Raw genomic sequence first — 14,782 nt, 5'->3', positions numbered from 1 at the left:
GAGGTCTACTGAGATATGTGCATGCATCATCTAAAATGAAAACGATGTCCTCTTCCAGAGCTATTTACAGTGGTGCCCCGCAAGACAAATGCCTCGCAAGACAGAAAACCCGCTAGACGAAAGGGTTTTCCGTTTTGGAGGTGCTTCGCAAAACGAATTTCCTATGGGCTTGCTTCGCAAGACGAAAATGTCTTGCGAGTTCCTGCAGGTCCCCCCCCCTTTTCCCAAGCCGCTAAGCCGCTAAACAGCTGATCCGCTAAGCCGCTAAACAGCTGATCGCTAAGCCGCTTATCAGCTGATCCGCTAAGCCGCTTAACAGCTGATCCGCTAAGCTGCTAATCAGCTGATCCGCTAATAGCGCTAATCCGCTAAGCTGCTAATGGGCTTGCTTCGCAAGACGAAAAAACCGCAAGACGAAGAGACTCGCGGAACGGATTCTTTTCGTCTTGCGAGGCACCACTGTATTAAGAATGCAACTATATTTAGCTTTACTTGAGCAACCATGAATCCATGTAATCAGCAGGCAGACCCCTATTTCTTCCTAAACCCAGCTGTGGCTTTTGGTTGTGGCTACTTTATGTTGTCAGGGGAAAGCATCACGAACCCAAACAGCTTTTATTACTTTCAGTGTTCCAAGGCTAAATCCCTGCACTGGAAAAGGGTTGTTCTCCAGATCCTGGCTCAAAATCAAGCCTTGACCCCTTGTCTACCTTAAGGCTGACCAAGAGCCCTAATCCGATGAAGGTCCTCCCCCCCCCACGCCCCAAATACCACCCCAAGCGCCTTCCAGTGTTAATAGGGTTAGACATGCAGTGAGTGAGGCAAAGGTCTGCCCTTTCCAAGGCTTCCTCAATCATTAAGCAATACGGCTAAATAAATACACTCTCTTTATTCATCTGTGGTTCATGTACATTGGCAAACGGTACAGGCTTTTTTTCTGTAAAAAAAGCAGGATTCATAGAAAATGATCAGCAATCTAAAAACCTTATATATATATATATACACACATACCATGTTACTTTTGATTATCTTCCCACCCCAACACAAAACCTGACCGATACGCCTGACGCCAAAAAACCCTTTCTAGGTTTAGTGACCCCCATAAAACATCGCTCCAGCAGGAACAGAATGCGTAAGGATTCTTATAAAGGCAGCTGCTCTCCCACCAACCCTCCATGAGCAGAGCTGGGGAAAGTGAGGCACCAAAATGGACACGGCTGCCACCGCCCGAGTCCCCCAGTGCCCCCCGCTCCTCCATGGCTTAACCCTTCAGGCTCCAGTTTGCACAACTCGGTGATCCACCAAGCTGAGCACAGCCCACCAATCACGTATGGCAGCTCATGAGGGGATCTGCGACCTGCTTTGGCTGCTTGCCTGGAACCGTAAAACTAGCAGCCCTCAAATGCATGGCTGCACTACAGTCAGTGGGCCTTACACTGTGCAGGCTGCCGAGCTAGCGAGGAATCCTGGTTGCAATTTAGACCCACCCAATGTTCTTCGCTGCAGGGTAAGAAAGAATCTGGTGCCGATTTTCAGCTTTCTGCCCCACCCCTAGTGGCAGCCATTGGATTCCAGAGTATCTGGCGTTCAAGTCTTGGGTTCCCAGGTACCTCCATTGAGCCACAGCATAAGGCAAGTGTTGATGAAGATTTCCCACCTCCCATCTGTGCAAGTCAGTCCTCTGTGCACTGTCAACAAGGGACATCCCTGTCCCATCACCCCCCACAACTGCTGCTACTTCAAGCATTAAATGAGACAAGCAGATTGCAGTTTGGTTCTGCAGTGTCTTCCACAGGAAAATCTTCATTAGTAACTAGTGATTCATGCTCCCCCTCCATTTACCCAGTGATCCTCAAAGACTATAGACACTAAATACATGCTGAGGGCAGGAAATAATTAAGGTTGCCTAGAACCCAGCTCCAATCCTGCTATGATCCAGTAGTTCCAACTATCCACCCAGAGCTACAGAAAGAAGAGAACCAGGGCTTCTAGCAGCCCCCTCCCTCACTACCAACTTCCTATCCAGTTCTCCTCTCCTCTCAATTTTTCTCACTTCACAAACATACAAGTTCTGCCACTCTCACCCTCCCACAAGCACACACACTCAGAACGCTTCTCATTTAATTTTCATCTACTACAGTAGATTAACTTAACAGATTCCCAGTGGCCAGTGGTAAGCAAGCAAAATCCTACCACTTCAAAGGTGGCATTTTTAAAAACCCAAAATAACCCAGAACATTTGTATGCTCCACAATGGCAGATGAGGTCTCCTTCCACCCTTCTCTGCTTATGCACAGCACGTGATCTCCACAGCAACATACACATCCCCTTCAGTGGCTGTATGGGATCCTTCGTTCAGCGTGTTCATACAAAAATACACCTCTTTGTGAATTTGCTCCCTGCTGACCAAACAAGAGGGAGTTTTGTGGGTCTCAAGGCAAAGGACCCAGGTGATTCCAAAGCAGCTTTTGCCCTTCAGCTGCTTCTGTTGGTGGGGCAGGGATTGTCCCCAGACAGGCATAGTGGAGAAACAGACAGAACATTTAAGAGTCAGGGAGAAGCTGGAGAAGTTGAGTTGGCAATGGAAGAAGTGGGATGGGGGCGGCGTGGAAGAGAGTAGGTGAGTGGTCAGCACAAAGTTAGGGGGGGCAGAAGAAGAGATGAGCACGAGGCAGGAGAGAATCAGAGGCGGGATAGATTTAAATTGAAGGGGGAGGACAAGTGTTGTGGAAACTTCACAAGAAACCAAAAACAGGTATGGAGGATGTGATCTTTTCTTCTCAATTGACCAACACTGACTTGGACAGGAAGCCATCTGTAGTCACAGAAGGAAGTTCCTTGCTCTGTGCTGCGTGGCCCTGATGCTCTGTAGCTGTCCCCGCTAAGGAGCGGCTGGCCAAAGGTCCCTTGGGCAAGCTGTATAGATAGACAGCCCCTATGACCAGCCCTGCTCCTAGAGCAAAGAGCAGGTTGAGGTGGAAGTCAAAGAGGTAGATGGAAGCCACAGTGGACACTACGATGGAGAAGGAGGTGGCAAAGCCCTTGAGGATGTTGTCAGCATATTTCACCACCACAGCCACCAGCAGGCCGCCAAAAGCTTGGTTCAGGATCACTCCCCACACAAGCGGGGTGTAGCCAAAGAAGAATCCACGCTCAGCCACGGCTGCCCCCTCCGTGGACCACAGCCCCAACAGCCCCAGCAAGGTTCCGAAGATGCCTAGTTGGACGTTACGTAGCCAGACGGAGGCTGCGCTGCCCTTGAGGATCTTTTCAAAATAGACTCCGGCAAAGCCAGATGACAGGCATGATACCACCACGGCCACAAGCCCCACCATGTAGTTCTGTTGCATTCCCTGGCCTCCAGGGGGTGATCTGCCCCCTGCCTGCTGCTGCTCCACTTGGACAATGGCCACACCGACAAAAAGGAGCACAAGGGACAGCCACTGGAGACGGGACAGGCTCTTGCGGAGCATCAGCACAGAGAAGACAGCTGTGGTGAGGATCTTCAGTTGGTAGGTGACCTGAGAAAGGCAGTGCAGTTTAGTAGGCATCCCAACATGCCGTGCGATAGGAGAACGTCCAGCCAGGGTGGGACCAACAGCAAAGGCCCAACCCCTATTCTCTAGATAGGTTCACATTGTTACTAAAACAGACAACGGCCTCCAATGCAGTACTGCAGTTTAGTACCCCGATTCCGTTTCAGATCATACCCTGTTCTCCACATAACAAATTCAGCTAAGGTCTCAAATGGTGTGGCATTGGTTTAACCAGTTCACAATGAACTCACTTTAACCCCTGAAAGCCAATGAAGTGGCAGAGGCTCAGAATCACATACCCAGGAGTGTGCATACCGCAATTCCATGGAAGTAGAGACAGAGCGCATAAATACAAGCCTTTACGACTGTGGGAACAATGAGAATAAGTGGGCGATACCTGCTAAGTTCTAAGAACCCAGAAGAACAGTTTGCTCTTTCCCCTAACTAACAGAACCAGAATTATACAAAATAGTTTTGTTTTTTTAATGAATAATTTCCCACATTTAGAAAACTGCTGAATTGGTTAATTGGCATAATTTAACCAGATGAAATAATCCTGCTTTTCTGTGCACAGAATATGCAGGGTTCCTCTGTCCACCAGAGAATAGAATAACTGCCAATGAACAGCTGTCTATGGCTCTCACTGTAAGGATAGGGGTGTACTATTAACCAAGGCTTGGAAAATAAAACTAAAGGTGTGGTCCCACACAGCAGCGGACATTTCTGGATGCCTCCACATGATTTCACTAAGACCTGCTGCAGGAGCTCTAAGGAATTATTGTAACACATCTCAGGATACCCACCCCTCATGGCTTCATTCAACATTGTGGAGGTGGGAGGAACAGGATGTGTATATCTATATAAAGCGGGTGAATGAAAGTGAGTAGGGCACCCTCTTCTGAATAACCTGCAAGGGAGGACCTAAGACTTGGGTCCCAGAGCTGGTGTCTCACCTGGAAGGTGGCTGCAGGCAGGTTGGAGATGGCCACATATTGGAGGTTGTTTTGGAGGGTGTAAATGAGAGAAGGCACTGCGAGTTTGAGTGTGTCCATATACTGCACCACAATCGAGTCATACAAGGAAGCAGCAAACTGTTTCAGGTTACCTGGGAAAGGAGAGACAGACAGAGAGACCACTGTCTTGGTTGGAAATAAATGTTGTTGTTTTTAACAAGGTTCATTATTTGTAACTGACAAGGGATGAAAGAGGCTGTAACGATGGCTCAGCAGAGTGCCCAAAAAGCTCTCTCTTATATCAGTCAACATACAAAAGGAATCCTTTACTTTCTAGTCTGAACAGCAACAGAGGTGTTGGCATTCCATGCACCTGCCTCATGGTGAGCACACAGTTATGAGAGCCAGTGTGGTGTAGTGGTTTAAGAGCGGTAGTCTCGTAATCTGGGGAACCGGGTTCGCGTCTCTGCTCCTCCACATGCAGCTGCTGGGTGACCTTGGGCCAGTCACACTTCTCTGAAGTCTCTCAGCCTCACTCACCTCACAGAAGTGTTTGTTGTGGGGGAGGAAGGGAAAGGAGAATGTTAGCCGCTTTGAGACTCCTGAAGGGGAGTGAAAGGCAGGATATCAAATCCAAACTCTTCTTCTTCTACGAGCCTAGTGCTACTATTCACCTGGCGGGGGGAAGAGTACAAAGTACTACTTTCCCAAGGCCTTGGCTAAGGTAGAAGCATCTGCTGAAGTTTATAATGGGCTGGATGGTAGAAATCCCTAGAAGTGAATGGGCCTGTGCAAGTTTGGCAGGTAGCAGCCTGGGCACCAATCCCTAGACTACAATGTGCAAAACGGAGTAGGCATTAGAGCATAAGAATTTACACAGCTGGTCGTCCCATATGATCTTAACATTTTGTCTACCAATAGAGGCTTCAGGGAAGTTCACAAGCGGACCCTGAAACCAATAGCTAACACCCTATTGACAATCCCCTCAGGCAGTGTGAGATAATAGCCAGAGATCTTCCAACTAATCTCTTTATATAAAGGAATTGATGCTAGTGGCTACCCCCCGCATCTTAGAGCTATCAGTTCTGTAGGTTAATTATACAATGTGTGACTAATGACTTCCTTTTACTTCAAATCTAAGGCCTATTAATTTAAGTGGATGGTTGAATTTTTGTTTTTTGATAGAGGGGGAAAATAAGAGTGAGAGAGTGTGTGTAAATACTATCATGCATTTATATTTACAGCAATAGCATTATGGTCATAGAGCGCCAAGTCCAGAGGCAAGACAGAGCAAGGAAAATTAAATAAAATAAATCAAATCACTGACAACAAGAGAGATTCAATTTTTCCAAGCTAGCCACTAGCCTTCACCAAAGCAAAAGCTCAATGATCCACCCAGCAAGAACACAGGCTAATGCGCTGGGAATGGAGGGTTGCTGCAAGGGTTTCCATCTTCTGAGGCACAGTAGTCCCCACCTTTTTTCTGAATGAAGATGAGCAGCAGGCAGGTGACTCCCTTAAGGATTTCAGCCATAACCACAGCGGAAGTGGCAAAGAAGCGGTCCCCAGGCAGCGTGCGCACATAGCGGATACTGAGGATGAGGGAGGCATTCTGAACCACCAAGACAGCTAAGCTGATGTACTTCAACCGTCTGTTACCTGGGAAAAGAAAAGTAGGGATCAGCTCAGTATTACACCCTGCAGTGGAAAGCTGTGATAAGCAACTACCAAACCAAGGCTTGAACAACGGAGACACATGAGAGATGATGTTTGGGGAACCACCACCTATTCCTATAACAAAGCTGGGGATGTCCAAGGAAGAACATGGAAAACCCCACACAATGGGAACAATCTGAGTTCTCCAGGGCCGAGTCCATCAGTGACCACAGAGGCAGGCATGAGTAACTGGAAGACCAAGGGTTACATCCAGACTCCCCACTGCAGTTGCCTACACCGTGGTGACAACCCACTTTGGGAGATGGGGGAAAGGGAAGCCCTAGCCCCCCAGCCTCCATCTCCTCAGAAAGTGATCCTCTCATACAACTAGTTGCTGACAAGAGCACTAAAGTCTTGGCACACTAAGCCCTTGTTTGAAAAAAGCCAGGTACTGGCAAACATGAACTTAGTGTGGGTGCTTTCTATGTGGCAGGGGTGCAGGGGGGACTCCTTTATCAAACATTTAAACAAAACAGAGGGAAGTATAAGGACACCCCAGACTCATGGAAATCCATGGAATGATGTCCTAAGGCAGCAATGTCCAACAGGTTGATCGCGATCGACAGGTCGATCACAGAATGATCATGGTCGATCGTGGGCTTCCTTTTGATTGGTGGCTGTAAAAAGAATTGTGTTGGAACCCCCCACCATTATTGTTTTGTCCGTAAAATGGGTGGTCGTTACTGATAATAAACTAGTCTTTTTCACGATTATTTTTTTTAGCAGTTTATGTCTTTCCTCCCAAAGAAGCAGGTGAGCAAGTTTATCCTTCTCTTTAAAAAGCTTACCAAAAAACTCAACTACTTTACGGGGGTGGGGTATCCATGCCCCACCCCCGTAAAAAAAGCTCAACAACTTTGCTTCCCACCCCCCCCCCCTCCAATGACAATGGGTAGATCACTGCCAGTTGTTTTATGCTGGAAGAAGATTGCAGCCTCTAGGGAGTTGGACGTGCCTGTCCTAAGACATCTAAGGTGGTAGAGAATGAGATGCATTAGGGGATGACTAACAAAAATGATAAAACAAAACAAAATTCCTTCCAGTAGCACCTTAAAGACCAACTAAGTTAGTTCTTGGTATGAGCTTTCGTGTGCATGCACACTTCTTCAGATACATGCACACGAAAGCTCATACCAAGAACTAACTTAGTTGGTCTTTAAGGTGCTACTGGAAGGAATTTTGTTTTGTTTTGACTATGGCAGACCAACACGGCTACCTATCTGTAACTGGAAAAATGATAAAGTAACACAGTGGTCTCAAGTTTTATAGTTGATGTTATAACTTTTACTGTTGGTACTGAAGTTGGTGTACTTTGTAAAGTTGGAAATAAATAAATAGTGAAAAAAGGTACATGTGAATTAAAATAAAGGGCCCAGAGATTTTTAGGATGAAGGCAAGTCCTGCATTTATGAGAGTTAATCGTTTCCTGCACCAACTGCTGCTGGAGGCTCCCTTGATCACCTTGGCTGCTGTCATCAAAGGAGAATGGAATTACTACCATTGAGTATTAGATAAACTTCCTGGCTGAGCAAAATCCCACCCCTCTTGCAATACTTCACACCTACTAATCCAGGTCTCAGAGCTCCAGTGGCATGCGAAAGGTCAGGGTTTTCCACCCCCCTGTTCTGACGCACAAACCGGATCCTAGAGATCCGCCTGCCCTCTGCTTGGCTCAGCAAACAATATCTTGCACCTGCCATGGGAGACACGCGCAGACCTAGCAGGAAGTGGGGACAGAAAAATGGCACAGCCACAGCTTGCTGAACTACATTCCTATGAACAGCCAAGTGTAGCCACCTGATTCCTGAAAGAGAAAATCAAACAGCAAGCAATGGAAATAATTACAATAAACAGCTGTGCACGCATTCCCCATCTCAGTTCCTGGAGTCACCTATGACGTCCTAATAGGACTGCAGAACTAACTGTTAAGAATAACAGCCGTAAAGGAATATAATGAAGGCTGGCTTTGTTCAGCAACCCACCTCCCGCAGGGGACAGGCATGGCAATGATGATGACTTCCTAACGTTTATCCCCAAAATCTGGTAGTCAGAGGTATAATTCCTTTGAAAACGAAGGCGGAACTTTTACACATCATCAGAGTTACCACTTGGTAAGCCAGCCTTCCAGACCTTCTTTTTGCTAGTAGCTATTACCATTTCTATCCATTCTGATCACACATCCTCCATCACACTAGAAACTGTTATCAAAATTGTGATGAAATACACTCTCCTGGCTCCCTAAGCTTCCCTTTAATATTTCTTTGAGCTCTCCCTCTCTCTTTTAAAGGGGGGATTTGCAGCGTAACATGGGGACAGACTTTCCTACAGGGATTCACAGTTCCAAGATCCCAACCGAAATGGCTAAAATACTCCTCCTCTGTGCACTAAAATTCACCCCCGACCAGATGCAGAGAAGGACAGCACAGCATTCTTTCCTTGTTGCTCACCAGCAGCCGTGTGTGATTGTGTGTATTATATATACATATACATATACATATACATATACATATATATGTATATATGTATATTAGGGCTAGCTCTCCCTCCCTCTCTGGCTAGCCCAGTATATGTCTCTCTCCCTCCCTACAGAAATACCAGTGTCTCTCTCATATATACATACATATTGGCATGTCTATCGGGAGAGAGAGGCATCTATATATCTAACTGTCTGTATGATACACGGAGAGAGAGAGAGAGACCCGGCCTCAGAGACCCCTCCCCCCCCCCTTATCCGCCTGCCCCCCCCCCCCCCGCAGCCCAGCCCCACGGCAGGTTGCGGGGCGTTGAGGCGAGGGGGATGTGACCCCCCAACTCTCACCTCCTGCGGCCACCGGGCTCCCGCCGCCGCTGCTCCCCGAGCCCCCAGCCGCTGCCATGGTGGCAACCGCCGGGCAACCGAGTTCCCCCGCCGCAGCCGGCACTTCCGCATCCCAGCGTCCCGACGCACTTCCGCTTCCTTCCGGAGGACTCCGCGGCTGGAGGAAGGAGGCGGGGCCGCCCGCTGAGAACCATAGAGTCATAAAACCATAGAGTTGGAAGGGACACCCGGGGGTCATCGAGTCTGACCCCCTGCACAGCTGGAATCTCAGCGAAAGCATCCCTGACGGAGGGCCGCCCAACATCTGATCAAAAACCTCCACAGCCTCCCGAGTTCCAGAAAGTTGTTCCTGATGTTTAGTCGGAATCTCCTATCTTGTAACTTGAAGCCAGTGGTTCGGGTCCTGCCCTCCAGAGCAGCAGAAAACAAAAATAATAATAATTATGGTATATAAATCTTGTGAAATAAAAGAATTGGGGGCCCCTCCAGCTGTTTTCCCTTCCACTTCCCCAGTCCTGCTGCTGCTTTCAACTTCGCAGTCCCCTTCCCATCACACACAAACAAAAAGCAAACAGGAAAATACACTACCAGAAGGTCATCTATTCATTTATTTCACTGCATTTATTTCACCCCCCCTCTCCCACACCCAAGGGGGCATGCGTGGTTCTCCCCCTTCTCATTTAACCCCCACAACATAGCTGTCAACTTTCAGATTTGAAAATAAGGGATCAGCAGTCTCGAAAATAAGGGATCAGCAGCCTCACCTGTCCCGGGGACAGTCTACGGGATATCTAACAATCCGGGATAGCAGCGGGAAGCGGCGATGGAATAAGGGAATTTCCCGCAAAAAAAAAGGGAAGGTTGACAGCTATGCCCCACAACAACCCTGTGAGGCAGGGATCTGTCCACAAGGTCACACCCAGTAAGCTTCATGGCCTAGTGGGGATTTGAACCTTGGATCTCCCAAGTCTTTTTTTATATTGATATAAGTAAAAAAAACCTGCTCCTTTTCCCTTATCGGGTACCCAAGAGCCCATATAGAGTCCTTTTATAGGTTCTCTATTGGTAGGAGAGAATAACAGAGAACAACCAGAGAATACTGAGAAGCAAAGCAGCTAGTAAGCCTGATCTTTATTAACTGTTTCAACAGGGTGCTCCCCCCACAAGCAGGAGAGAGGAGGAGGACCCCAAGCCCTTATACGTATAGACATTTTAAATTGCCCGCCCTGGAGTCCAAGACCACCCCCCAGAAACATCATACATACATCACAGAAATCTGAGTGCTTTGTTTATCTCTTGTCTGGCAAGTTACTTGATTGCATTATCTGGGTTTTGGCCACTCTTTTGTTATTATAACTACTTAATTCCTGAATCTAGGTCACAGGTCACAGGCTCACACCCTCTTCATATCTTGAATGTGCCCTTAAGACAGGATTTGTGAGGAAAGAGACAATGGGGAGGTTTCCCACTTTGACCTTGCAGAGAAATATTTGAGGTCAATTTGTTCAGGACCTTTTCTGTGGAGTTTCAGACATGTGGTTTATGTATACAGTTATGAACATTTATTTATTTTTATATATGACCTTAAAATTATTATAACAATATATAATATTTTTTATTAAATTTTCTGAATTACAATTTCAAATAAACATTTTACAAACTTTAAAGTATTCAATGACTTCCCTTCTTCTCTTTCCACGGTTCATTTTTCATATCCTATATCCCTGCATATTTTACTATAACCATTCAAATCAATTTTCCACTTTTACATCCATCAAGCATTACCAGTATTTACTCTGTTTAATTTATCCTCATGCTGCCAGTGTTTTCAGCTGTACACAGTTATTTTCCATATATTCAATAAATGTTTTCCAATCTTCTTCAGACCTATGTTCTTCTTGCTCTCTTATTCTATATGTTAAATCTGCAAATTGTGCATATTCTGTCAACTTAAGTTGCCAATCCTCTTTAGTTGGGTCCTTGCTCACTTTCCATTTTGGGGCTAAGAAAATTGGGTACAGTACATAAATAACCTTTTCTGACACCTGGGGATTTCAGTCTGGGTTATCCCCAGCAAAAAGAACTATGGGTTTTTTTGGAAAGTAATTTTAAACATTTTTTTCAGTTCATTATAGATCATTTCCCAATACTCTTTTAGCAAAGGCAAAAGTGCCAAATGGTTTGAATCTGCTTAAAAACACAATTCTTAGAAGCTAAGCTGGTGTGTACACTGCAGTTGAGGAATGGTAGCACGAGGTCAGAAGGATGTTGCTGTGGTTTAAGCAGCAGAGGGAAAACAGCTCTTAGAGGCAAGAATGCTTTCTTCAAAATATGGAAGTCTGGTCTAAATAAGCTTATACCAAGAACAAACTTACTTGGTTTGTAAGGTACTACTGGACAATTTTTTAATTTTTTTATATATTTCGACTGTGTCAGACCAACATGGCTACCTGCCTGAATCTGGTCTAAATAAGGAGAACAGAAAGGAATACAAACTTTGGAAAGAAATAAAAAAGAATCTGAGGAATACATTGCTAAAAACAATGGAACAGTGTACATCACATGGAGGATAAAGCAAGCTTGCTTTCTGCTGCTCCAGAGGGTAGGATGCAAACCAAGGTACAAGAAAGGGGATTCCAACTAAACATCAAGAATACAGTACTGTAACTTTCTGACAGTAAGAGCTCTTGGAAGGTGGAACAGGACTCCCTCTGGAGGCTGTGGACTCCCTCTCCTTCCTTGGAGGTTCTTAAGCATAGGTTGGGTGGCATGCTTTAGAATCACGACTCTATGGTTCTAAGAAGAAGTTATTTAAATACATTAATAGGGGACCAGCAAAGGAGGTGGGTGAACTCTTGGATGCCAATAACAACTGCAGAGTCTTATGATACCATACTTATAGCATATTCCTAGGCATGACGTTGGTGAATGCATTGCAAATTTATGCAAGCTTCATTAACTACAAACCACCAAATCTGGGATCCCCTTGAATGTGGTGCCAAAGTTTTTGCAGCATAAAACCTATGTTTTGCAGCGCCCCACAAATGGAGTAATTGATACATCAAACAGGGATTCATAGTTACCATCCAAAAACCAAACATCATCCAATTCACTCCAAACCAGTGCCAACGTTTGGCAACGTTGCAGCGAAAACCCTGCATTTTGCAGCCGCCCACAAATGAAGCAATAGACCATGGGTCGGCAAACTAAGGTCTGGGGGCCGGATGCGGCCCAATCGCTTTCTAAATCTGGCTCGTGGACAGTCTGGGAATCAGTGTGTTTTTACATGAGTAGTATGTGTGCTTTTATTTAAAATGCATCTCTGGGTTATTTGTGGGGCATAGGAATTCGTTCATTTCCTCCCCCAAAAATATAGTCCAGCTCCCCAAAGGTCTTAGGGACAGTGGACTGGCCCCCTGGTGAAAATGTTTGCTGACCCCTGCAATAGACCCTCAAACCAGGGAGTCCCAGGGTCACCCAAAACCCCAAAGTTTTCCGATTCACTCCAAACCAGTGCCAAAGTTTGGCAAAGGTTTGGCAGCGTTCTGCAGCAAAAACCCTGGGTTTTCCAGCGCACCAAAAACAGAGCAATGTTGGGTTTATGGGTGACCCTGTGACCCTGTTTGACAGTCTATTGCTCCATTTGTGGGGTGCTGCAAAATGTGGGGGTTTTGCGGTAAAACTTTTGCCAAGGTTTGCCGCCAGTTTGGGGTGGATTGGACAATGTTGGGTTTTTGGGTGTTAACTACGACCCCCTGTTTGATGTATCAATTACTCCATTTGTGGAGTGATGCAAAACACAGGGATTTTGCTGCAAAACAACTGCAAAACTTTGGCACCGGTTTTAATGAGATCCCAGATTTTTGGGTTCGTAGTTAAGACCTGGTGAACTCAATGGGGCTTACTTCAGAGTAGGCTTGTATAGGATTGTACTGCAATGTATATACTTCGGCATAAGCTTTCATGGACTAGAATCCACTTAAACAGGTTTAGGCTGACATTTGCTGAAATTTACACAGTGACTTTACTGTGCTGTGATGAGACATCCGTTTTTCCCCCAGTTAGTCCTCCCTGAACCTTCCTTGAACCTTGGGGTTTCTGCCGCCCAGTTCCCTTGTCCTGCTGCTCATTCCTAAGGGTTAGAACTTCCTACACAGGATGTTGCAACCGGAAAGGCGAGGGCAGGTACACAAAACAAGCACACAGGTGACAAGCGAATGGCGCAGGTCTTGTCAGGGTGTGGCTGGCAAGTGTGTGCTTGGGCGGGCAAGCAAACAGTCAAGTGACGCTAGTATCAGTTGTGCGTCACATCCCAAACTTACATCCCTGAGGGCGGGATTTACAGGAACTTGCCTTGCTAATTTCATAAACAGGGTATTTTTTCCTGGCATTGGAATGTTCCTTTTCTAGCAAAGGAGTGGCACTTCAGGAGAAGGCAGCAGCTGTTATGCATTCAGAAGGTGCCAGGTTCATTCCCCAATAGCAACCCCAGGTAGGGCTGCCTGAAAACCTCAACAGTGGCTGCCAGTCCGTGTAGACAATAATGAGCTAGATTGACCAATGGCCAATACTGTACAAAGGCAGCTTCCTATATCCCACTCATGTCAGCCCTGGGTCGAGTAGTGCAAGATTGTAATTTTTCTTAAACCCCAAAAGTATGAAGGGAAAGACAGGAGGAAATTGCTACCATACAAATGTTGGGAAGAGGTATGGAAGGGAATCTCTGAAATAATAATAGGTATCTGTTATCAATTTTACACTTAATATGTGAATCACTTATAACTCTTCTACTGGCAGCTGCTTTTCTGACCATTTCATGGTCAAGAAAATGCAAATGTGAGTGCTCACTGGAAGGACAGATCCTGAAGCTGAGGTTCCAATACTTTGGCCAGCTCATGAGAAGAGAAGACTCCCTGGAAAAGACCCTGATGTTGGGAAAGAGGAGAAGGGGACGACAGACATGGTTGGACAGTGTTCTTGAAGCTACCAGCATGAGTTTGACCAAATTGCGGGAGGCAGTGGAAGACAGGAGTACCTGGTGTGCTCTGGTCCAGGGGGTCACAAAGAGTCGGACACGACTAAATGACTAAACAACAAACATAGCAGATGTGCACCATAAACTCGCCATATGCTGGAGACATCACGTCATGTCCATCGGTCAAATTTGGCCTGCAAGACCTTATAAAACTCTGGCCTGTATAGACCAAAAGCTTCCCCCATCATCTCCACTTCATGCCAGCTTTGAGAGTTTGGATCAATAGGCTTCATTTTAATTAGGGTTGCCATATTTCAGGAAGTAAAATTCCGGACATAAAAGTTGTTGAGCTTTATTCACCTCCCCAAAAAGGCACTTCCTGCTTCTATTGGTAAAATTCCAAACATTTTGCCAATTTCCTGAAATTCCCCCCAGGCGCTATTTTCGCCGCTTTAATCCCAGACATGTCTGGGAAATTCCAGATATATGGCAACCCTACATTTTATTAATATATAGAAGTTTCAGGTGCTGTAATAGTGGAATATGGTTTTGGCTTATCAACCACCTTCTCAGTCTCCATTGTGAGGTCAGTTATAGAACAAGAAGACAAAGGAGTTTTGTCTCCAGAACAATTACGATACCTCAAAGTGACTAATGCAGTTATGGGGACAGTGCGCCGTTTGGGGGTTATGGTCCAACCCTGTTGGAATTGGGACAGGCACACCCAAGCCTTTGTTTTGCATTTGTGACATCTGAGTGTTAAATGTAGGATAGACTTTAGGAA

The 14,782-nt window shown here is 46.0% G+C and overlaps 1 protein-coding gene across 1 annotated transcript; it reads right to left on the bottom strand.

Annotated features, from left to right (window-relative positions):
• Positions 1 to 870: 870 nt before the first annotated feature.
• On the bottom strand, positions 871 to 9,156 carry SLC35A2 (solute carrier family 35 member A2). The gene is made up of 4 exons (XM_028712099.2): positions 9,024 to 9,156; positions 5,966 to 6,148; positions 4,490 to 4,641; positions 871 to 3,521 (listed from the first exon to the last, which is right to left on the bottom strand). The coding sequence occupies exons 1-4, from the start codon at positions 9,079 to 9,081 to the stop codon at positions 2,781 to 2,783; spliced, it is 1,134 nt and encodes a 377-aa protein (XP_028567932.2). The 5' UTR covers positions 9,082 to 9,156; the 3' UTR covers positions 871 to 2,780.
• Between the last annotated feature and the right edge of the window lie 5,626 nt (positions 9,157 to 14,782).

The sequence above is a fragment of the Podarcis muralis genome, chromosome 17 (assembly GCF_964188315.1).
Source record: "Podarcis muralis chromosome 17, rPodMur119.hap1.1, whole genome shotgun sequence".
NCBI lineage: Eukaryota > Metazoa > Chordata > Lepidosauria > Squamata > Lacertidae > Podarcis > Podarcis muralis.
Note: the sequence above shows the minus strand (reverse complement) of the source record. Positions and strands in the feature narration are given on the sequence as shown.

What these genes read in the sequence shown, in the direction of transcription:
- SLC35A2 (XM_028712099.2), bottom strand. Translation starts at nt 9,081, where the DNA reads ATGGCAGCGGCTGGGGGCTCGGGGAGCAGCGGCGGCGGGAGCCCGGTG. An exon ending in GAGCCCGGTGGCCGCAGGAG is followed by an intron (nt 6,149 to 9,023) that starts GTGAGAGTTGGG and finishes TTCTTTTCCCAG; the next exon opens with GTAACAGACGGTTGAAGTAC. An exon ending in CATCTTCATTCAGAAAAAAG is followed by an intron (nt 4,642 to 5,965) that starts GTGGGGACTACT and finishes CTCCTTTCCCAG; the next exon opens with GTAACCTGAAACAGTTTGCT.